Raw genomic sequence first — 24,224 nt, 5'->3', positions numbered from 1 at the left:
CTTAGCTATCAACAGTGTTTGAAGATTCATGGATTCCTTTGGACGTGATCAAAGGTCGGGTGCTGTCTCTTAACATGCTTTATGTATTTCAAGCCCTGCGCCGTAACCATATGCGTTATATGTACGTAAAACCTCCATCGATTCTCACGTCACGGCAAATACATGATCTTTCTTCAGCTCTGTATGTTCTATGCGCTCTTATTTTGCAGTGACTGCAAACATCGAACAGAGGACATGGATTGTCCGGTGTTTCAAGATGCAGTAGTCGCTTTGCTACTTACAATACTTACAATTCAGGCTCAAAAAAAAAAAAGCTACTTTTTCAGATGTACCATGGTAACTACCAATTGAGACAGATGTCGATACTAATGATAACTATTATCAGGTGTCTCATGGAAATGGCAAAGCCTATTTGCACATCAAATTGGATGTTGATAATTCTTTGGTTATTACGGTCCACCTGTTTGGTGTGGCAGCTTAAGATCTTCAAGTTGAAGGAAGCGACGTAGATTTGGTGCTTGGGCAACCAATCAGAAAACCAGATTGGCTTATGTACGTTTTCTGATGGCAATGGCGGACAAGTGGGAGGGTCCTTTTCATGTATGATGAAAGTGAAACAGACCAGCTGATTGAAATCCTCTGAGTTCATGTTACTGGTCAGCTTCCTGTTGGCGTGCGTAAGGAGAGTTCTAACAATTTGCGGCGAGAAGATCTACGATGGGTGACAACTGTGTTGCTGCTGTTGGTTCCTGATCTGCAGAGTGGAGTACAGGAGAACAATACCTGTAGGCTTTCGAGGAACCTCTTTTTCTTTTGGGAGTGATGGGCAAGTGGTGATTTTGATAATCACGCTGATTTTAGCACAAATGTCATGGAAAAGATTACTTAAGTTCATGGTATTTTTAAACATTCCTTGTAAAATTTAAAACACAAGTGGGATTTGCAGAGAAGACGGGGATTGGCTTGGGCAGGTATCTAACCAAACCTGTTTGCTAAGTTTGGACAACAAATGTTTGACTTGCTTTTTTGCTACATTTGTCTATGAATAGGCGACTATGAAAGGCATGTGACTATACAGTCGCCGATGGAAATTAGTCAAAACTACTTTGTGCTTTGTGTACCGTCTGGTGGCTCACCTAGCATTCATATATATAAATATATATATATTGCTATGAATTTAAGATATATGCGTTGTTCATGTTGTGAACATCTCGCAACAGAACCTTAAGGATAATATATCTTTGATACGCAATTGAACTAAAAAATTAACTAATATTTAAACATATTCAGTAAAGTAAAAGAATCCTCATTTGTCTAGTTGACGTGCATGTTATCGGTGCATCGCCCATAGAATGTACCTATGGTCGATAGATAAGGTCAATAAATATTAATAGAGACGTTCAGATTAGGACTCTGAACATCCAAGTGGAAGCCCATTGGGCGACTTCTAATAAGTCTTTGTCTTGTTGCATGTGCTTGATAGAAGGGACATTCTTCACTTCTGGGTGACGCCTGTTTTTTCGCTTAAGCATGTAGAACTCTAGGCATCTGATGAAAACGGAGGTGGAAAACACTCTCTTAGGATGCATGACATTAGGTACACAAAGTACTCTCTTAGGATGAGACATATTCATGCAATATGGTATCAGTATTCCTATTACCAAACACTCTCTTAGGATGCATGACATTAGGCCCCTTACTAAACTATTGTAAAGGACGTAAATTAAGGTTATAGATCATTGATTATTTGTTGAAACGCAATAGCCTAAGTATTTTGAATTTTAATATCCTTTCCAAGTTGTCAAAAATCTAGCCGGAGATTGCGTTCAAGTTTGGTAATAAGAGATTCCCTTTTTCTGGGCACAAAATTCCATGTATTGGTGACGAAGTAGACCTTAAATCCGTATCCAAATTATCTCAACTGAAAAATAGCTATTGATGCCTAAAAGGATGGTTCGCAAGAAAATCTCTCTCTCTCTCTCTCTCTTGTCTAATTTCTTATAAATATGAATCCCTTAAACAAGTTGGATGTTGCTTCAATTGAAATGGACTGATCAGTAGGGATGTCAATCGATTGGAATATGAAATTCCCTTGATCAAATCCGATTTATCTGATGTTTACATGTTCGGATTAAAATCTGATTCAAATTTGAATGAAGAAAAGTTTTATACCATAACCTAATCTGATTTTTAAATCCATAATTTGAAGTCCGATCCAAATCTGATTGTAGATTCACATCTGGATCCGAATCTAACTATTAAATACGCAAGTGGATCTGTAATTCTTTGTTTGGACTGGTAATAAAAGGATGAGAGCCATCTCCTGGCAGAATTGGATCAGAAATACAAAAAACCCAATCTGAACTGCATTATGACATGTTAAGAACATATTGTCAAAACGCATTAGATATTAGATATATGACACTTATTTAAAACTGAATCCAATACGAATTCGATGAGATATTTATTTAAAACTGAACCCAAATCTGAATATGATAGGATGCCATTTCTTAAATCTGAATCCAATCCTATTACTTAATTTGATTTTAAATTTATTTCTATATCCAACTTTTTAAAGCAATTTGATATTCGATATGAATCTGATCCATTTACATCTCATTGATCATTGTCACAGACGGTATTGGCATGGTTTGTTTAGGGAAGGACGATGATCAAATCACCCCACGCTGCAAATTCTTCATGCTTTCATGAAAAATACAAGGGCAAGGTCAATATCTGAGATGATTATTAAGTCCCATTCTCAGTCTTTATCTAAAACATATCTAAATCTCATTGCATCACCTTCTGCACAAGCCTAAGCAGGTATAAGATCTGAGGAACCTTTTGTGCAAGCTTAAGCAGTATAGGATATGGAAGTGGACTTACATCCACGAAATTTTATGTTGTTTGGAGTGCGACTAAGTCTGACGTCGTAAGTGTGATTTCTTTGTGTGAAAATGGAATAAGGAAAAAACTTTCATTCATAATTTTGACTAACGCTGATAAAAGCTTGATTAGGGGCGCTTCATTATCTCACTAGTAATGCTTTTGTAGCTTTACAAAAAATTAGATGGTGAACTTCTTATGGCTTGTGATACTGTATAAGAGCATTTGGGTAGTTATACGCGTCAACCACATGGCATCAACTGGAAGCTACTTAAAAATATATGAACACCGGAGTACAATTTATTAACGGAAAGCTAATCACCCTCTAATATGTAATTGTCCTTCTAACAGTAACAACAGGATTGATTTGGCGGTAACAGTGACAGCCCCATTGTTGATGTTGAATGAAGACAGCAATTATCACAAAATTGTCACTAAAAAGTTTTGTCTCCATTCTAATGCTACCTTCGTCGTTGCTGCTAGGATCCTTTTCTTTGTTAGAGGTAAACCTCTACAGCAATCATACGTGACAACATTTTTCTTGGAGCCAAATTTTTGCCTATGGCAAACCTTAGGTGAACCAAACCCTGGAAGTTCAATTTTACAATTAGTAGGAAACCAGAAGATAAGCTTCTTTTGACATCACTGACGTGCCGAACAATCCGTTGCAAAATTTGACTGTCAAGAAACAAAAATAACAACCAAAACCTGCATATTTCACGCAACTAATTCGATGGGAAGGAGGTAGAATATTTTCCTTCAGAGAATATTTATCGTACTTCCATTTCATTGTCAGCAGGGGTCCACAAATACACCTTGTGCAGAGACTTCCAAGATGTCACTCTTTTTCAGTGCTGGCAGGGCCGACCAACACACCCTGTGCAGAGCCTTCCTTGCGTGCACCTTCATCTTGTGATTCGTTGTCACCTTTCTTTATCCTGATCTTGTATTTGGTTTCAAACTCAAGTAATTTCTGCTTCTTTTTCTCCAAGGCTTCGTTAAGCTGAGAAATTACCTCTTTTAATCCCTCCATGTTGCGCTGAACGGCAGGCAAGACCTCCTTGATTGTTCTTTCAACCAGCACACCACCAATCATCCGGTAGCACTTTCTTGATGGGTCAAGTGGCTGAATCGCATTAATCACAAGCGAGTGCTCACTAACTTCCATCTCCAGCTCTGTGATCTTTGAGTACAGTTGGTTAATCTCTGACCTCATGACACCATATGCATTAGCAATGGCCTGCTCATTTGTCAGTTCCCTATCTGTACCACCCTTTTCAGCCATGCTGTAACACAAAAAATACATATGAAAAGAACCATAAGAGGATCAAAACACAAGGCCTGGCACTTTACATGATTCCTTATAAATCCAGATATAATCCAACAAACAAAATTTTCAACTTTAGGTTAACCAAAAAGATATTTGGCCATAGGTTGAGCCAGTCACAGGCCCGACTGACTGAACCCATGGAATTCAATAACTCCAAGAAAACTCACAAGAAGCAAAAAGAAAAAAAAATAGAAAATTAATGCTAGCCAGACCTAAACCCAAAAGCTTGCAACACACTATAACTGGGAAAATCTATATTCACTTTGAAAATAACCTAAAATTAGAAAACTAAAATTTCAGATGGACAATCTTAGATGAGCTCATCCATATTTGGTGCAACAAATCTTCAAATCAATGTACCAAGTTATACTCGTCCATGGAGGACCAGGGGTCCAGCAGGTAGTCAGTTGAATCAAGGTGCATTTGGGCCTTTGTCTAGATCTTGTTATAGCATGACAGGCTCAAACCCGAATCTAGGAGCAACAGGTTTGACTGATGGCTTCTTCAAGTAGGAATTATCTCTATCTATATCACATGGGTACGGGGTGCAGGTACTGATGTGAGTGTCAATGCAGTAATTTTTCAAAAACATTTAAATGCACGTAGGGCGAGGATGTTTATGTGTGTGTGTGTAAATATATATCATTTGTTACATAATTAATCAACTGTTTAGTAGTCATATTTATGTATATTTACATATAAACTTTTCGCATTAGAGCTAACTTAGTCATGTGTGCATTTAAAATAATCAATTTTGTCTCGGTTTGGCTGACCGAACCAGACATGGTGTGCAGAAGAAGCACTAGCACCAACACGGGTGCGACACAGAAGCGGCAGCCATTTAGGAGCATCCATGTGACAGATCTCTATCTAGAATTGTCATCATGACATATGCCCAAAAAGGTCAATTATCTAACCTGTGAAGTAAAGGACATCTATTTTCCAAATGTGTGTGCATGCATGCATGTCTGTATTTTACATGCAAAGTGCTCTGGAGACTCCGACCTTCTTCCGAGAGAAAGCAATTTAAGGGAACCAATTTCTCATTAGTGACTAATGAGAGGCTTCTTTTATTGGTAATGGGAAGCTCAACGTTTAAGAGTTGTCCTTTTCATCTTTTCTATTTTTCTCATCCTTTCACCTTCAATTTCCCCCAAGGTTCTATGTTTTTTGTGTTAAATATCTCTTAGATGAGCAATTAATCCATTTATATCTAATTGCGATCTTGTTCCCACCTAATTCTATTAACATGTATACTTGTTCTTGTTCTAATAATTCAGGGGCCGTTTGATGGCTGGAAACATGGAAATGGAAAAAAATTTCCAGAAAAAAATTTCTGGAATTGATGAATAGGAAATAAAATTCCATATTTCCAAAACCACCTTGTGTTTGTTATAGAAGAATTATTTTTCTGGAAAAAAATTTCTTTGTTTGATGAAAAAAAATTGGAATCGATGGAAACAAAGGGAAAAGAGGAAGAAGGAAGGGAAAAGAGGTGCTGTGCGTGAAATTGGAATGGAGATGAAAAAAAAAATGGAATCGGTGGAATCTTCCTCTTTCCCCTTTCTTCCCTTCTTCCTCTTTCCCCTTTCTTCTTTCCTTCTTCCCTTCTTCTTTCCCCTTTCTTCTTTCCTTCTTCCTCTTTCCCCTTTCTTCTTCCCTTCTTCCTCTTTCCGCTTTCCCTTCGTTCTTCCTCTTTCCCCTTTCTTCCCCTCTTCCTCTTTCCCCTTTCTTCCTCTTCTCCCCTTCTTCCCTTCTTCCACTGCTAGATGCTGTGCTGGGCGTGAGGTGTTGTGCGTGAGGAGAGGAAGACGATGACGGTGCTGGGCGTGAGGAGAGGAAGATGACGACTGTGCTGGGCGTGAGGTGCTGGGCGACGGATGATGCCCTCCCTCCTTCCCTTCTTCTTTCCTCCCTCCTCCTCCTTCATTCCCTTCTTCCTCCTCCCTCCTTCCCTTCTTCTTTCCTCCCTCCTCCTCCTTCCTTCCCTTCTTCCTCCTCCCTCCTTCCCTTCTTCCCTTCTTCTTCCTCCCTTCTTCCCTTCTTCTTCCTCCCTCCTTCCCTTCTTCTTCCTCCCCGTCCATTCATCCTCCTTCCTCCAACCCATCCATTCCTCCTCCTTCCTCCAACGGTCAAAAAAATATTTCTGGAAACATTTTTCCACCCCTCTAGCTGGAAAATTTTTTCCGGAAATATAGTTCCATAATCACCTCCAACGGTCCAAAATTTTTTTCCATGTTTGATGGATTGGAAAAATTTTTAAAAATTTGAAATAAATTCCCTCTGCTACTAAATTTCCTGCCCATCAAACGGGCCCGGAAAGGGGATAGCAACAAAGATAAGTCCTTCCACAAGTGATGCTTGATTCTAGTGCTGAAATAATTTGTAGAAAAAACTACCTAATGTCTATGATACTCATGTATTGCTAGCCAAGAATAGCAGACAATATAATTAGAACCTAAACGGCTAAACCACAAATTTTGGTATCAGTTAAATGTGCTATGTACAAAAAACCATTCATACTTATACACAATGATGTAGCAATTACCAGCTTGGAAGATACCTTCAAGCGAACTTTTTCATATTCGCTAATTTTCTCCAATGCAAGGTTTACATACTCTTGAGAGAAAAAAAGCAACATCAATTGCCATAAGGTTGCCATACAACAACATTGCAGAATCTCATCCAACAAGCATAGTTGTCTAAGTCACACGGATATGCCTATTTGGCCCACGTATCCATGTCAATACGGGGATATGGGTGCGGATACAGCATGGATACGTTTTGGATCGGGTCTGCATTAGACCCGATCCGAAAAAAAAAAAACAGATTTTAAGTTAAGTTGAGCTCTTCCCCCTTTCTCTTTGGGTTTTTCTTTTTCCTGTTTTTCTGATAAATGACTAGAATGATGATATTGATAAACAATGTTTTGTGATAAACAATGTTTTGTTTGTGACTTTAATAGTGAACGATTAATTTAATGTTTTTTTTTCAATTTATAATTTTTGATAATATTATATTTGCCGTATCCACGTATCTGAGAATTGTGAAAATTGCTATGTCCGTACCCGTATCCCCGTATCCGCACCCGTATCGCACCCGCACCCGTGTGACTTAGATAGTTGTTGATAAAGCATCCATGCTTCAAGTAAAAGAAATAAAACTGAAAAATTGATCCCAAGATTGTTGAGTTCAATTTATTCATCATGGACAAACATTTCATTTGTTTATGCATCATATAAATAGACATATCACCTCAAACTGTGCAGTTTAATAAAAAGAGGCAAAAAATATACTTCAAGTATTCATTGTGCTCATCTGGAAAACTGTGCCTGGAGAAACTGGGGAGACTATGGTCTTTCATATGGTTTTAAAGTCTGTGACATTATTTTTCTCATCCAAGGACAGTAACATATATTGCAAGAAAAGTACCTTATATGATTGTATCATAGCCTGCAACTGCTGTGTCTAGATAAAAACGAGCAGCATTAGAAAAGCAAATGAATTGTAATTACTATGTCACATAGGTACGGGTACGGGTGCTGGTGTAGGTACGGGTATGGATCATTTTTAAAAAACTTGGGTGCGGGGGTACGGCCATACACACACACACACACACACACACACACACACACACACATATATATATATATATATATATATATATATATATATATCAAAAAATCACAAACAGAATAACATATTCATAAACTTAATGGACTCTCAAAGTGCCGCTTAAGCAACGATCGAAAGCCCTAATCAAAAGATGAATAAAGTCCTCCCAACCAATACATAGTAGAATGATCTGTCACAGCAGTAGAGAATAAAGGAGGAGAAACCAGAACAGAGAGAGCTAGGATCTGTCATGTGCCCAGAAAACTGATGCTACTATGCATTAAAATGCTTAGGTTCAGCCATTTCCGTCAATCGCTTAACAATAACTGTAATTTTTGTGTTGAAAAGATTCATACCCTATAAATAGGATCATTGCTCTACTACCCTTGATATAATCTGCCCAAACGATAAGATCCACATCAATAGTCTTGTTGATAGGACCCCATCCAAACCCAATAGTCTTTAGAATTTCTTTACAATCATTCATTGTTAGCTTCGTATACTTTAATTTATTTTTTTGTCTGATCTTTTGTGAACTCTGGCCTGAATTTCTCAATCATTTTTCTCTCTATGGCAATGTAGACCTTCGACTTTAGGCCACCACATGATTCCATACTAGATAATCTAGACTGCTCAACTAAAACTTGGACTAAGTAGTCCATCTGTGTATCGGTTCACGACAAAGCGTCGCCTCTGCATGACCCTGAATCTCCCATATTTGAACTAGATCGAAGGAAACTTTCTAGTATAACAAAATACAACATGATGTCAAAAACATAAATCCACATTTGCATGTAAGCTATTACACTACAACTACCAAAAATTGAACATAATACACAATATTGTTTCAGTCATGATACCTAATTAACTATGTACATCAAATGGGTTTAGCTCTCACCGATTATAACTACTCAACCTCAAGAAGTCCTCTTCACGTATGGAGTCCTGCTCAAGATACAGAAGATGAGCCCAATTATGAACTCATAAAAAACAACCCAAACAAATTTGGGATCCTCCCCAAATTGACTGACCCTGACAAAACCTTTTAAACAGTAATATCAACATGAACAACCAAATTCTTTCTACACGCAGAATAATATATTGTCTTAACACAGTTCAACGCATAATGAGTATAAGACAAACCAAGTCTTCTGCTGTTGCATCAGTACCAGCATTCAGAAATGAACAAACAAAACTAGAACAACTAAAGAGACAACAATATCAACCAAAAGATATTACCATGTCACTTGCAAAAAGCGGACACCAAAATCCAAGTGAAATGGCCCTGATCAGCAGCACCCTTTCAGATAGATTTGAGTGTGAGAAGGATTGACGGAGGGCCACCGCTGCCCCTCAACCATAGAAAGCGAGGGAGAGAGCCGGCAGTCCTTCGATGGAGGGGATATAGACAGAAAGAGAGAGACAGAGAGAGGGGGCGAGGGCTGCTGGCTGGCTGTTGCCAATCACCGCCCTTCAATCTAGAGAGAAAGTTACCTACATGGTGCTGGCAGAGAGAGACTGGGGCCCGAGATGAAGGAACAGCAGATGTTGCGAGGGAGACGACGACACAACAAAGGCGTGAAGAGGGAGAGTCTTGCAAGCAGTGAAGTGGCAGAATGCTGCGAGGATTGAAATGAAGCCCTAACGGGCAGATTTTCGGTCTATTGATGTTGGTCCGACTTGTTTAGGTCGGGCGAAATTTTGTGGACTCATGTCCACGATATCGCTTTGAATAGCGTGGATTCATGTTCCGTGTGTGATTGCGCGAAGACTATTTCTGTACGGCGTGGAGATGAGTCCGTCATCTACCGTGCTATCTGCACTAACGGGGTGTTTGGTGCAGACAAAGATCCATAGATTTCCATCCATGCATGCTTGTCCCCATGGACAAGTAAAAATCATACAGATATTTGTCCATGGCAATGTCTCACTCTATTTGAATGCAGCATGGACAAAAATTGTGCAGACAAGAAATTTGACCGTTGCAATTCCTAGCTTCATTCCTTACAATATAGATGCTGTTTCTTGCAGAGACACAAATTCACAACAAGGGAATCTCACTGCATTTGACTTGCAATACAGTATAAACACAAAGAAAAAGAATAAAAACGATTTCCTGTTGAAATGCTCAAATATAGCGCTCAGTATAAAATAAGCCAGAAATTATGGAATTCCACAAAACCTTGTTCCTATATTTCATATTGAAAAATACCTAACGTGCTTCATCAATGCCACCTTAAGTTGAGTAAACATCTACTAGAGAATTACCACAAACACGTCAGATTCAAAATCCAAGTTGACAACGCAGCTGTGCACCATTTTTAGTTCACTTACAAAGATCCATGGATTTCCATCCATGCATGCTTGTCCCCAGACAACGCAGCTGTGCACCATTTTTAGTTCACTTACAAAGATCCATGGATTTCCATCCATGCATGCTTGTATCCATGGACAAGTAAAAATCATCTGTGTGTGAATTGCACAGATATTTGTCCATGGCAATGTCTCACTCTATTTAAATGCAGCATGGACAAAAATTGTGCAGACAAGAAATTTGACCGTTGAAATTCCTAGCTTCATTCCTTACAATATAGATGCTATTTCTTGCAGAGACACAAATTCACAACAAGGGAATCTCACTGCATTTGACTTGCAATACAGTATAAACACAAAGAAAAAGAATAAAAACGATTTCCTGTTGAAATGCTCAAATATAGCGCTCAGTATAAAATAAGCCAGAAATTATGGAATTCCACAAAACCTTGTTTCTACATTTCATATTGAAAAATACCTAACGTGCTTCATCAATGCCACCTTAAGTTGAGTAAACATCTACTAGAGAATTACCACAAACACGTCATATTCAAAATCCAAGTTGACAACGCAGCTGTGCACCATGTTTAGTTCACTTACATCACCTAAGCTTGAACAAACTCAAATTGCACCGACCATTGTGAGACCAGTTGGATTAATATCATATTCAATCCCACATTTCCTTGAACATCTGCAATCCGAATTGAGTTTTCCCATTCACTATGCAACTGATAATTATCGTGCTCCAAGTGATGACATCTCTCTCAAGCATTTGATCGAACAAATTAATTGCATCTCCAATAATGCCCAATTAATTGCATCTCCGATACTGCCACATTTTGCATAAAAGTTCAACAGTGAATTCTTGATGGACAAAGCAGATGAGTACCCATTGTGGATTGACACCCCTGAACTTGTTTGCGCTCTTGGATAGCTCCCAACATGAAACAAGCTAGAAAAACAAGAACCAATGTGGAGATATTTGGCTCCAACCCTTTCAGGCTGCTGTCGTGCGTTTACTTGCGTGTGTTAATCCTACACTGAACTCCTCCTTCCTCACGCTAAAACAAGGGAGCAAAGATGCCATCGCCGCACGATGAAGTTGAAACCTAAAACCGGTGGGAGGAAGAGGAAGGAAGGGATGGGGAAGGAAATGGGAGCGCCCGCCGTTGGGAAAGAGAAGGGGCGGCGACTGTTCGGTTTCCCCAAAAACCAGAGAGAGAGAGAGAGAGAGAGAGAGAGAGAGAGAGAGAGAGAGAGAGAGAGAGAGAAAGCAGAGAGACTACCTTGCGATGGTGGTTCCTGGAGATTCGGTGGTGGTTCTTTTCACGGACGGAATGTGGTGGTGGACCTCAGGTCCTCAACAGCTGCAGCGATGACAGGCGTAGAGGCGGCTGGTGCGTGAGATCGCGCGAAACATAAAGAACAAGAAGCGAAAGAGTACCTGCGCCACTGGACCCGGGTCACTGCTCCGCAGACCCGCAATCTAGCAGCGTTCACTGATCCGACGAAAAATTTCACCTCTGCCGTCTTCCGGCTCTGGTGACGTGCCGACTCTGTTGTCTGTTCGCCTCCGTCGCCCTTCGCGGCATCGCCCGACCAACTGTTTCCCTCGGGCGTCCACTCCCCATCGCTGCTCCCTGCGTGAGTCTCTCTCTCTCTCTCCCTCTCTCTCTCGATTTGGGGATTTCGATTTGCCCCTTCCCTATGGGGGTTTTTTATTTCGGCATTTTCATTTAACGGTTTAGATTGCGGATTTAGGCTTTTTATGGGTGTTTTATTTAGGCATTGATTTTGGGTTTCGACTGCTCTCATTCGTGACTACTTCGTCGCTTCTGTAGGAATGAAAATTCAGTCTCGTCTGGTGCTTTCCTTGGACAGTTGCTCACTTGCCTTTCAGTTTGACTGCGGCTCCTCCTCCTTGAAGTGTTCTAATAAAAATTCATCTTTCATTGTCTACGAGGAAAATGTTTTTTTTTTTTGTTAATCAACTCTCAGCCAGCTCCCGGTGGTCCAGTTTTCTTTGTTCTGATGTAATCGACACTCCTAAAGCAACATTTCCTTCTGTGCATTTGTAGAATTTGCAAGTCTTGATCATTATCCTATTGACAGATTATTGGAAAATGTCTAAGTGCATCAATTTTATGAATTACGGTCTTTATATGAACATGTTGGCTTGCTGATGCTTATATTTTGAAACAAAGTTTCTTGGCTGCCTTCAATAAATTTCTACTAATTGTTAATGGATGCAAATTTCACTAGATTTGTTATTTCTTGGTTCCAGATATTCCAATATTAATTCCTCATGGGAAAGCGAGTCACTTATTTTACATCCTAAAATATGTTTAATTTTTTGTTTGGTTGTGAGCGTTGTGCTTTAAATGTTCATGCATTTCAGTGTATACCCAAACATGCTGTCGTGATTGTAGTCTGCAAGTAGTAGGTCAAAGATATTTTTGGATGGTTTCTTATCACTATTCTGGCGATCCCTACTGAACTAGAACAATATCATTGGTGGGTTATCCTAGTTGCTGGTGTTGAGACAAACAATAGGTTTGTGGTTGGGAGTACTTAGTGTTCCCTCTATGTGTTGTAACTTGTAACTTTTCTCCTCCAATCTGGGGAGAGAATTTTTGTGGATAGTAATTGGTAAGATGCGCTATGCAGGTAAGATATTGCTAGGATTTTTGTTGTGCGTGGAAGGATTTATGGTTCATGATGGTGCAATTACTGTTCTGCGTTTGATTTGTAAACTTGCATAATAATGTGCTTTTGGTTTGTTTTGTCATTGTTCTGGATTTGCTATAGGTTTGCTTTGAAGAGCATGGTATACTTAATCCTGATGAGACCTTTGATCTTGGAGTCTTGGACTAAATTCAACCGATCATGCATGATTTTGAGCTTGACCTGCGTGGTCTTCTTCCATTTTTTTTTTTTATGGACAATAAATTCAAAAGGTTGGAAGAAGAAAAGAAGAAAGAGTAGTGTATCACAGAAAAACAAGGTGAAGGAAGCCAACTATGAGCATAGGAGTAAAGAAAGGTACAACAGGACCCAGGAAGAGGTTGTATGTTGGACCTCTTTTACTATGTGATCTGTCCTTTTATTGAAGTGCATTGCAGCATGTGGGTGTGAAGAATTTAATGGCATTGGCTTGATTTGCCATGAGTTGTATAGGCAGAAGTGTTTTGCAACTGTTTGGATCCCTTCTTGGTGGACTGCAGCATTTAGGATCAGACTAGTACATAGAAAGGTTGATCTGCTGTTTTTGTTCAGTGTATTGCTGTTGCATGAAAAGTCATTCAAAGGTTTTTTCTATTCTCAGCACATCCTAATTGGTGACTGTTATTTGAATTGTATACTCTCTGCCTTAGTCATGGTTAACTTTTATTTGATTATGCTCCCACTAATGCTATTGCAACTTTTCTGATTAATTTAGGGTGCTCTAAGTCATGTTCATGTATATTTCATCATCAAATAAAGTTCTTTGATGTGTGGATAGGCTTAAGTATTTAAACGTCAATTATCTAAAATTTACATCTCAGATCTTTAATGGAAAAAACTTGAATTAAGTAGTTAGCGACTAGTCTTTCGTTCGTGGAAATATCCTGACATGGTCACAGTTGGTTTTGTGAAAATATAAAATAAACAGCTAGTTTCTGTGAATTTTGAGAGAGCATGTTTATATGTGAAGTGGGTAAATAGGCCTTTGGAGGACATGCAAATGAATATCCGTTGTTTGACAATGTGACTAGCTTGGTTACATGCCAGCAAATGCAAAGCGGCTACAAGTAGAGCAGATATTAATCCACTGCCGATCATTTCCACTATGGTTACCGACTGTGGGTGTGGGTAGGTCCAATTTATGTACCCTTATACATTGATTCTCAAATCAGTGATCTCTAGGTGGTGACAAAGAACACAAGGAAAATGAAATAATAATTCTTATCACGTTGGTCTTTGTTTGGTGCGTAATGAGGTCAGGCCGAATGTAAGTTTTAAACCACAAACTCAGCATTTTTACATCATTTGACGGTCCCTGTTGAGCACATCTACTGCTTTTCAGATCATTCCAAACCTCTGCAAGAATCTTTCCTTCTGAATGCTTTCTTCAACATAAGCACAAATATATCTAGTTTTCCAAATATTCCAGACTATCAATGGAAGCAGTGAACTCCACGCTTCTTTGGCTCATTTTTCTTTAAATTTCCATTGTCACCACCATAAGATCAGTTTTTTAGTTAAACTGATATGAGCTATTGGCACACTAAATCTGTGCATTAAAGCTTTTGATGCTTTTGCCACTTCCTGACACTCCCACATAATATGGAAATTAAATTCTGAACTCTTCTTGCGCAGAAAACATTTGTTGGCCAGAGAGATGCCAGCTCTTTTAAGTCGATCCTGAGTGCATAATCGACTGTCAAGAGCCAAATAAAGAACCCATTTGGCTCTCAGTGGTTCTTGATTCTTCCATACTCGAATACATCGTAGATCCTCAGGCTTCTTTACTCACACTTGGTTATAAATCTCATTTCTAGACAACTTATGTGCATCCACAGATCCCCACATCATTTTATCTCATGTTCTCAAACACGTGATTAATCCAAGGAATTTTTCAATTTATCCCTCAATCGCAATGGAAGGTTAGCGTCTAAAAGGTAGGCGCAAGTGTTGAAGAAGGGCTTGACATGCCGAAAGTGTCTTCTGTCCACTAGATATGCCACTATTCCCCAACCCCAGTTGTCCACCCATGGTCGGATGTGCTGTCCATTCTTCAATTCCCAGCACAGAAGATGTCCCACTCATCCCAACCCCATAAAATGTTCTTCCAGCCCCATGAATCAGATCCCTTCCTTTTGTAGGTCCACAAGCTATCAAAGTTCATATATTTTTTCCTCAATAACCTAGCGCATAGAATATTAGAATCTGATTTCATGTTTTTTAAAGCATTGAAGATCACATTGGCCATATTTAAGACTGACAGATTTTCAGGTCAATGCCTCCTTCCACAACCGGATCACATAATTTTCCTCATTCTATCGGATGAAGTCTACGTTGATCCTCAAAATCTCCCCGAAGGAACCCAAATACGGAAAGGGGTTCTTTTTTCTATTCAAGATTTTTTGGTGGAAATTTGACAGGTATTAGCAAATGATTTCTGTCAAATATGTGCAAAGTCCAGGATGCCACCTTTTTCCGTAGGGGTATGCTGTAATGTCTACACAAGTCGTCGAGGGTAGATATTTTCATATGCTGATCACATTTTCAAAGGGATTTGACGTCTCCTCTTCGCTCACAGGTGGCAGTGGTCAGTCTTCAAAATGCAATGGTGGCTGGTAGTCCGTCAGTTTTCGAAGGGTTTGTGCAACAAACAGGCAGATGGTATACTAAATAATGTTCCTTTCTGTATTATGTCAAACTTTATGAAAACCAGAAGAGTCTGATAGTTCGAAGATGCTAGGGTGCCAATAACAAAGCAAATATGCCAAGTGTTATTGGGGTTATATTCTGGCTCACTAATCACCAAATCAGAAACATCCGCACTAATCAGCCGTGAAGTATGAGCTCCCAAGTTTTTTTCAAAACATCATAAACAGTAAATAAAACCCAATCACGTCACAACTTTTGAAAACTGGGAAACCAGAAACAAGACATTGTCAATTCACCGCTTGTGTCAGCTTCATCACGTACATAAAACATGGTATGATGGTGGTATATCCACAATCAAGGAAATACCCCTTACTATACGCAGAAAGGATCCAGCAAACATGTTTGAGGTATTTATCACATTTGACAAGCAGTGCCAACATAAAAATAATGTTTCAAAATTTTAGATCGGTAGTCCATGTGCCCTGCACAGTAGGATGTTTTGTGAGATGCCTGGTCTTCAACTTGACCACTTTCCTTCCTAATGCATTTCTTAGACTGGTTGCATGCTGCAGTATATCTTCAGGAGTCATATTCTTAACACATATAACTCGTTCGTTTTTGTTTTCTGCAAGAAATTAAAATTCAAATGTCATACGTTAAAACATATTGTTCATTAAAATGCAGTTGCCAAATGCTTTGCATTCACGTAAATTCAAACAAAAAGTAGCAACTGCACCAATTCTGCTTTGTTTCTTGGAAAAGAAAAAAACCTAAGGAAATACAACTTGCACTCAAATAAGGGGAGGTTCAAAAGTCTTACTGAAGAAGCCCTTCAGGTGTGGATGCTGACCACGAATCAGCTCAGTAACTACTTCTAGCTGAGGGTTACTTTCTTTGAATGCTGGCAAATGGGATTCCATGCATGCCCTGCAACCTCATTGCACCCATACTTTCACAAGGGTTGCTTAACATTGTCTAACGAATTACAGAAAACTCAACCACTTCACCACAAAGGAAAATAGCCAATTTCTAATACTATAACAAGTAAAATGATAACCAAGTTGATATTTTGGGAAAAAGGCTAAGAGATCCCATATAAGGAAACCCAAGATTCATGGGATACAGCAGGAATGATTGATTAAGCTGGCTTGCAGACAGTGGCTTATCTAGAACTGACGTACATAAGAAAATTGTATTTGTCAAATACGTTTTTGCCTCCCATTCAGGACAAACGTAATTGATGTTGGTCAAGCCAAATCTGTATAAACCACCCAGGTATTGAAGAAAATAAGCCCTGCCAAAAGTTCCATCCTGCAAGTTATCTAAATTTTTCTCCTGAAATCTCCACCTGTTCAATTGGTTTTATAATTGCCATGACAACCATGAGATTGTGGAAGATCAGTTTCACATTCTTCTTTGGTGACCTGGTTGTAGTTATGAGGGCGACAGTCAAAACTGAATTTCTGAAAAACAGCTTTTTCAGAAAAGGGTCCTTTTAGATGTGTCATCCAAACACAGAAACCGGACATCAAATACTGATTAAAAAACCAAGTTTCAACAAAACCTAGTTTTCACAAAAAGATGTTTTTTAAGGGTGTTATCCAAACGCTACCATATAGTCATTTCAAACCTTCAAGTAGTATGAAGCTTATGATATATGACATATAACTTGTGATATACAATGTAAATTCACCAAGTTTGAAATGCACATGCAAAACAACTAAAGGATAATTTTAGAAATTTTATTGTATTAATCCAAAATAGCAGAGCCATACAAGAGAAAACGTCATGTATTATATCCTCCACTGAGGATAAGTTCCTCTAACTACTCCCATAATACGGCAAATATTGCCATCTCACTGGGACGGCTGTAATGATGATTAACAATTTAATGGATAAATTGTTCCTTATAACCTTAATTAAACGGACATCAACGAACGAAAAAATGTTGCCTCATAAAATATTTTGAGAATGAATAACTCATACACTCAAATTATACAACAATGATGCATATTCTCTGAGTTTCCATATTTTAAAATCATACTTCACTGATAAGATACAAATTTAGGCCAGTCAATCTACCAATAGAAGCCCTTTGACTTAAATATAACTGAGTAGTAAGAACAATTATTTCGCCAGGTCCATGGGAAGAAAGAAGCAAGAAAACTTGTTTCACAGCCACTTTCCTCAGGCTCACTAGTTTCCCGTTGGCATGATATGAAACCGACACTGCAGGACACTTCATGAGCAAGAACATACCAGTGTATGAGATAGGTGAGAGTGCCATTAACTATTGTTTGTTTCTTTGATATTCTTCACCTTAGATTGGTTGATTCAAGATCATGTAGCTAAACTCTATGACCAAAAACCTAAGGTCCAGATTCCAATCAGAAAGCAAGTGATAAAAAATAGAGTGACTTATGCAGGCTACAAATTAAAAAAACAGCATTGCATCAAAATGGATCACCTTATTCCTCGACTGCTTCCACCCCAGTCACAGTAGCTCACAACAAGCTTTTTCAGCTGCCAAACCCCTCTCAATGCCATTCGACCTCTTGCACTGTTCTTGAAGGCAAAAACTTGAAAACTTCTGTCTACCACGGGAAAAAAATTATAGTGATGCGCTTAATGCAGTCAAATACAGGTGAACTTCTCTAAAGGGGCTCTGTAAGAAAAAAGGACCTAACCCCTCACTACTCAGGAACAGCAGAAAAGAAGATCATGAACTTTGAAAAGAAAAAAGTAAAAACAGTTGAAAATTTAGATTGTTGCGCTTTATTGTCATATAAACAATCACATAGAGTCATAGACATACAAAAGGATGGAAGAAGACCAGGATCGTGAGGGTAACAGAAACTCAATTAAGAACCTCATGAAATATCACCAGCCATGTAAATGAGCCAACTGAGCAACCTTTTCCCTATCAGGCTCTCAAGGAAGCACAAACACGACGCCAAAGATTAAGAGAGAGCTTGAGGTCGAATTGACTTCTAAGAAAACCAAACCAAGTGAACCCTTTTCTTCGAATAACAATTTGGGGACAAGAAGAAACCCATCAATTTTCCTCGGAAATCCCACAAGCACAACTAAACTACAAGAACGAGTTCACAGCTAGAAACACAAAGAGCTAGAAACACAATCGCAGAGACGAGTAAACCCATCAAATTTATTCCTTGAAAAGCCACAAACACAATTAAGCATCAATCGTTAGTTCATTGCTAGACAGTAGACACAGAATGAGCTAGAAACAACAAACCAGTTCTTTGCCGGCAGAGGGAGAATGAGAGAGATTAACACCGCCCCGTTCTCATAAAGAAAATGAGAAAGAGAGAGAGGTAGGGAGGCCTTTGACGCTCCGACTAACCTCGCTCCCGTAGTGTTGCTTTGACAAACTTTGTTGCTCTGGCCACCTGTGCAGTTCTTAGTTCAAGAGGAAGCAGCCATGGAGTGGTAACTGGCAAGGGCGCAGGGCTGAAGGTCGATCGGGCGGTCAAGTTTTACTTATTTTTACGATTTTAGGTTTTGACGTCCACGGAGGAAGGAGTTGATTAACTCAACCGGATGTTAAATTTTTAAGTGTTCAATTGAACAGACTCCTTTGAGGAGTATTTCATTTATGTTAATAACAGAGCTCAATTTCCCACCCAAACTCTTACCTCATTTTCTTTTGAGAGTCTCATTTTTGTGATGTTTTAACTTGTCAGTAGCTCATCATTAGTACAATAATAGAGCTAAAAAAATTAGATGGAAGAGCACTCATTTTATACATACTCATATTTGAAGGGGCAACTATATATGTATAAACATAAATATTAAAATTGTTAATGTAAAAATGAAGAAATTTTAAAGAATTTGGCAGCTCATATGGGGTTCCTTCACTGCATTTGCAGCATAACAAGTTGATGCTACAAAAATTCGAAATAAACATAACAAGTTGATGCTATGAAAATTCGAAATAAACATAACAAGTTGATGCTATGAAAATTCGAAATAAATACTGTACCAGCTCCCTTTCCTTGATTATACCAATTGGGAATAAAGAAAAAAAAAACTTTTCGTTGAAGGACAAAAGGCCTCTAAACAAACACGAAAAATGGGCCGATGTAGTGGTTTGAATGTATCTTTTATCTTTTTCACCATATAATCAGTGGTTGGTTGAAAGAACCAAAACTATATATGATTCATCGCTTGGGAGTTCAATTTAGTTGAAACAGTATGTGTAGCCTATAGATTAGGGTATGCTTGATTATCTCGTTTCTTAAGATCCGACGATTCAAGGTATTATAATTTAAGATTTTAAAGTAGATTTTAGCTTCTAATAAAGATATGAAACCTTTTGATTTGAAAGGCCAATCCATTACATAACAAATGTGTAATATTTGCAGTTTAAAATTCATAAACATAGAGTAGGAACCCCCTGATCCTCAAGGTGCCCATCCCCTTGCTTTAACTTGAGACTCATAACCTAATGAGGATTTTCAATTCGTTGTTTTGAAATCTATAATCACATCCCAGTTACTAAATTTTAAATTTAAAACTTGATTCGGTGTTGTTTAAACAAAACCCTAAATACTCTTACCATATTACAACAATCCATCAATTAGGAATTAGATCAGATCCATATATGATTTACTGAATCACTGAAATATTTGTATCATAGCATTAGGGGTGGAGGTAGGTGTGGGCAACTGCCCACACAAACCCATAGAAAGTGTCTATTTTCATATTGAAACTTTTTCTTCATTTACATATAGGTGCTCATTAAATATTGAAATCTTATAGTAGTCAGTTCTAATTTGTTGTTAGGCTCGATTAAGTGCCGCAAACAATGCTTAATTGACCAAGTGCATATTTAATTATTAAAATCGTCTATCTCAAATAGATGGGCTCTTCTTTAATGATGTTCATGGATGGGCCGCGATCTAACGAATCAAATTAAAAAAAAAAAAGGTCAATATATCTCCTAATCACATAAGCAAAGAGACGGTGAGGCTTTGTTTAATGCTGATAATGGAGTAACGTTTTGTTAAGCCAAAGTTGTTATTGTATACCGTCAATTATACATTATTTATGTATTATATATAGCTAGCTAAGGATGGTGGGTTTTATTTTTTAGGTGTTTGCAATGAATGAGTAATGCCTTCGCAGTGAGAGCATATATTCCAAGAACAAAAGAGAAGAGACGAAGGTGACTTTGCTTATGGAAGGAGAAAATAACAGAAGAGATCTGTCTCGTAGGCTGAAAATTTTAATCTATAATTGACTCAAGGCTGCATATTATAGTCAATGATGGCGGTTCTTTTCCGGATATATACTTGTCTAAGTTGTGCAAATTTATTAAATATTAGTAAGTCCGTAAAGCATTGATAAGTTGATCGATATACCAAGCAATATTGATAGTTTCTTGCTTTACAAGAAAAAATTTGAAAAGTGTTCGACAAAACTCTTAAACTACATGAAACTAGGGTTAATAAAAGAAAAATTTTTGGTGTAGTGTAATTAAGCAACAAGGCAGCTCACACTCAAGGTTTGAATCTTGTAGTTGCTATCACTTTGGTGTGTTACTCATTTGGGCATGGTGGTAAGGATAACATTTGCATGGAAAGATGTATCATATGTAGGTTCACCCATGCTCCCGAATAAGGCTGCACACAAGCGAGTGGAGATGGGCCAGCTCGAACTTGACTCAACTAGAAAAACTCTGGCCTGAACTCGGGTCAAGCTCGATTCAAGTTCTATAGAACATGCCCGAGCTCCAATCGACAATATAGTATTGAGTTTGACTAGTTTAACTCGTTTATATTAAGCATATCTTGTTTCCTTTAACTCGCTTAGTTGCTATTTGTTTAACTATTCTCTCATTATATTTTAGTATTCATATGTAGTCGAGTCGAGTTTAAATGAATCGAGTCTTACAATTGGAACTGAACTCGTTTAACATTTTGAGCATACATTTGAGCTCAAGCTCGACTCCTTTATAAACGAATCTAATTCAACACTAGTTTTGAAAGTGAGTTTGAATCCAGCTTGAGTGCATTGATTTGTTGTACAGTCAAAACTTTAAAAACATAAAAATAGGGCATAAAAGGTTTTACGCCAACTATGGTTTCCACTATTTGAGCATTAATATATATATATAGCAAAAACTTTTCCTTTTTTATATGCTTTTGTTTTATCATTTAAATCACTTAAAAATGAATTTTAAAAGCAGATGCGATGGATGCAACTTGTTAAAAGGGAAAGCTCCCTGTCCACTCCATTTGGAAGATGGTGACCAACTTGAAAGACGAGATTCAACTTGAAAGATGACATTGGAGTTGAAAAACTTGAAAGATGACATTCAAAACAAAATAAAAGCAAAAAAGAGAAAAACGGATCCTTAAAGCAAAAACAAAGTGAAAAATAAAAGATGATAAAAGAAGAAAGTTCCTTGCAAATGGACAGCACGCGTATTATGATCATGATCTTCAAGAGCTGTCGCCTCCCCCACCATGAAAGCCCCTTTGACAGCACAAAATCTTTGCTGATGACTCAAGTTTCAGGGACAGGAAGGCATGGTGGGGGGACAGACGACCCGAGGCACAGTACCCTGTCCAAGCAAGGACTCGAATTCGAATGCATTGCTTGCTTGTGGGGCATTCGCTTCGTGGCCGCATCGGATCCACCAACATCCTTTCAACCTCTCGAAATCAACAATGGCGGTCCGGACTACCATGGAGTTATTCTTTACTGGTCCTTCCCAGTTTTAAAAGTGCTTAATTGCTTGCTGTTACGCGGTTGATGACAGCCAATGCAGTGCCCACCGCGTGGTGGGCTGTATTGGAGTTGTAGTGGGAGGAAATCGAGGTGGAACACATCAAATCCATTGCTGCTGGCGCAGGAGCGTGCCTGATCAGTATATATATATATATATATATATATATATATATATATATATATATATATATATATATATATATATATATATATATATATATATATATATATATATATATATAGAGAGAGAGAGAGAGAGAGAGAGAGAGAACTATGCTGGCAGATTGCTGTTAGTGTTAGATAGTTAAAATCTAGAGATGTTAATAGACTGTATTTAAATCGAGTATAGCTTAATTGTATCTGTTTTTCCAGATATTCATATGTTCAAATTGGATTATGAAAAAAGAAAAGTTATATCCCAGTTCAAAAATCTGATATTTATATTTTTAAATTCAAATCCGAATTTTGAACCGAATTTGGCTGATTTTCAAAATGTAGAAGGATTAAATTAAGATATTTATGTAAATATAAATTCGATCCGAATCTGAGTGGATATTTATACACATTCAAATCCGATCAGATATCGTTTCTTAAATTCAAATCCAATCCAATTTCTTAACTGAATATTATTCTTTTGCATATCCGATATTTTCAAAACAACTCCGGATATCTGATCCAAATTAGATATATTGACATCCTTATTAAACTCTAAAAATGCATAACTAAAAATAATTATTACTAAAGCCACCAGAAATCGTCGTGGCATCCGTTACTACGTAATACTAATATAATGTCAGTTTTGGTTAAAAAAGTTTAAATGTTAGCCATCTAACAGCATCTAACATCCGACATGATTCAATAATCTTGTATATAAAAGAATCATGTATCTTAGATTCTCGATGTTGATGGATAACTAAAAACTACAAATCCATTACAAGAAGTATCACAAACCATTGTTAAAGGCATTCCACTATAAATCGTCATTAAGCTCTTGTACCGACTTATTCTTTAACGACAAGTTTTTTATTATTGTCATCCAATAATGTCTGGCATGTGACTTATAAGATTTATTTAGAGCTTCGTCTAATCACAACTATATTGTATTGAGCATATGTATTTAAACCTAAACAAAGAACTCTACCCAACACACACATATATATTTTTGAAGTTTTTATATAAATTCGAACAATTGGAGACTGGTTATAACATGCCCATGAACAAGTGGAGACTTCATCCTTACAATTGTTTCCTGTTTGGGGAACCATGGGAGAGAGGAAGGGATCTGAGAGAGAAGCATCCGACGGCGGAGTCTTGCTGAAGGAATCTGTCTCGTGCATATGTCTCTTGCGCTGGTGGGCTTTCTTTTTTGTTTAATTGATCGACGGTCTCTGTCACCGCAACCTGAGCTATCTTGATGAAACAATTATGAAACAAGATTTGTTTTCTTTTTTGGTGGAGAAGCGACTAAGAACGGTTGAACCGGCAATCATAGATTCATTAGGGGAGAAAAAGATGCAAATTAAATGTATGAAGTTTAAATTTTTTGTAAGGTTTTAGATTTCTCGGCTCATAAAATCTAACCTATGTACATCAAATTTTCAAGATCTTTTAATAAATTTTATAATATGTTAACCTCTCTTAATTATGTCTAACTGTATCAAAATTACAGTTCAGCTTTGACGCACATGGAGTGATGGATGTTTACCATAAAAACGGAGATCAAGCTTATGCATGATATAAAAGCTTGTACCCATAGAGAATTGCTTGATATGAACTTTATCATCCCTTCCACGAACATGCCAGATGAGGACATGACGAACATGATGCATGCATGGATGTATACCAGACCACGCATGTGAAACTCTCGGCAATTCATTAATGGCGGCCAGCTCGTGTGTAGGTTACTTGCCACAAATAACCCAACACCATTAGCCGGACGTTGGACCGATAT

General features: G+C 38.0%; 2 protein-coding genes across 7 annotated transcripts; both read right to left on the bottom strand.

Annotated features, from left to right (window-relative positions):
- Nucleotides 1-3,462: 3,462 nt before the first annotated feature.
- LOC116261840 (prefoldin subunit 2) lies at nucleotides 3,463-11,844 on the bottom strand. Of its 3 annotated transcripts, XM_031640753.2 has the most exons (4): nucleotides 11,589-11,844; nucleotides 11,431-11,511; nucleotides 8,730-8,776; nucleotides 3,463-4,172 (listed from the first exon to the last, which is right to left on the bottom strand). In XM_031640753.2, exon 4 carries the CDS (start codon nucleotides 4,169-4,171, stop codon nucleotides 3,725-3,727), a length of 447 nt encoding a protein of 148 aa, XP_031496613.1. In that variant the 5' UTR covers nucleotide 4,172; nucleotides 8,730-8,776; nucleotides 11,431-11,511; nucleotides 11,589-11,844; the 3' UTR covers nucleotides 3,463-3,724. The 3 variants fall into 3 exon arrangements, with proteins under 3 accessions (XP_031496613.1, XP_031496597.1, XP_031496630.1); XM_031640737.2 differs by having other exon boundaries at nucleotides 11,431-11,844; XM_031640770.2 differs by lacking the exon at nucleotides 8,730-8,776.
- Nucleotides 11,845-15,784: 3,940 nt separating this feature from the next.
- Nucleotides 15,785-19,027, bottom strand: LOC116249073 (54S ribosomal protein L51, mitochondrial-like). 4 transcript variants are annotated; one of them, XM_031622209.2, is made up of 4 exons: nucleotides 18,882-19,027; nucleotides 17,985-18,111; nucleotides 16,338-16,444; nucleotides 15,785-16,142 (listed from the first exon to the last, which is right to left on the bottom strand). In XM_031622209.2, the coding sequence occupies exons 2-4, from the start codon at nucleotides 18,062-18,064 to the stop codon at nucleotides 15,970-15,972; spliced, it is 360 nt and encodes a 119-aa protein (XP_031478069.1). In that variant the 5' UTR covers nucleotides 18,065-18,111; nucleotides 18,882-19,027; the 3' UTR covers nucleotides 15,785-15,969. The 4 variants fall into 4 exon arrangements, with proteins under 4 accessions (XP_031478069.1, XP_031478076.1, XP_031478053.1 ...); XM_031622216.2 differs by having other exon boundaries at nucleotides 17,985-18,107; nucleotides 18,882-19,026; XM_031622193.2 differs by having other exon boundaries at nucleotides 18,774-19,021.
- Between the last annotated feature and the right edge of the window lie 5,197 nt (nucleotides 19,028-24,224).

The sequence above is a fragment of the Nymphaea colorata genome, chromosome 1 (genome assembly GCF_008831285.2).
Source record: "Nymphaea colorata isolate Beijing-Zhang1983 chromosome 1, ASM883128v2, whole genome shotgun sequence".
NCBI lineage: Eukaryota > Viridiplantae > Streptophyta > Magnoliopsida > Nymphaeales > Nymphaeaceae > Nymphaea > Nymphaea colorata.
This window is presented reverse-complemented; position numbering and strand designations above follow the sequence as displayed.

What these genes read in the sequence shown, in the direction of transcription:
- LOC116261840 (XM_031640737.2), bottom strand. Translation starts at nt 4,171, where the DNA reads ATGGCTGAAAAGGGTGGTACAGATAGGGAACTGACAAATGAGCAGGCC.
- LOC116249073 (XM_031622209.2), bottom strand. Translation starts at nt 18,064, where the DNA reads ATGGCATTGAGAGGGGTTTGGCAGCTGAAAAAGCTTGTTGTGAGCTAC. An exon ending in GGAAGCAGTCGAGGAATAAG is followed by an intron (nt 16,445 to 17,984) that starts GTGATCCATTTT and finishes ATGAGGTTGCAG; the next exon opens with GGCATGCATGGAATCCCATT. An exon ending in ACACCTGAAGGGCTTCTTCA is followed by an intron (nt 16,143 to 16,337) that starts GTAAGACTTTTG and finishes AATTTCTTGCAG; the next exon opens with AAAACAAAAACGAACGAGTT.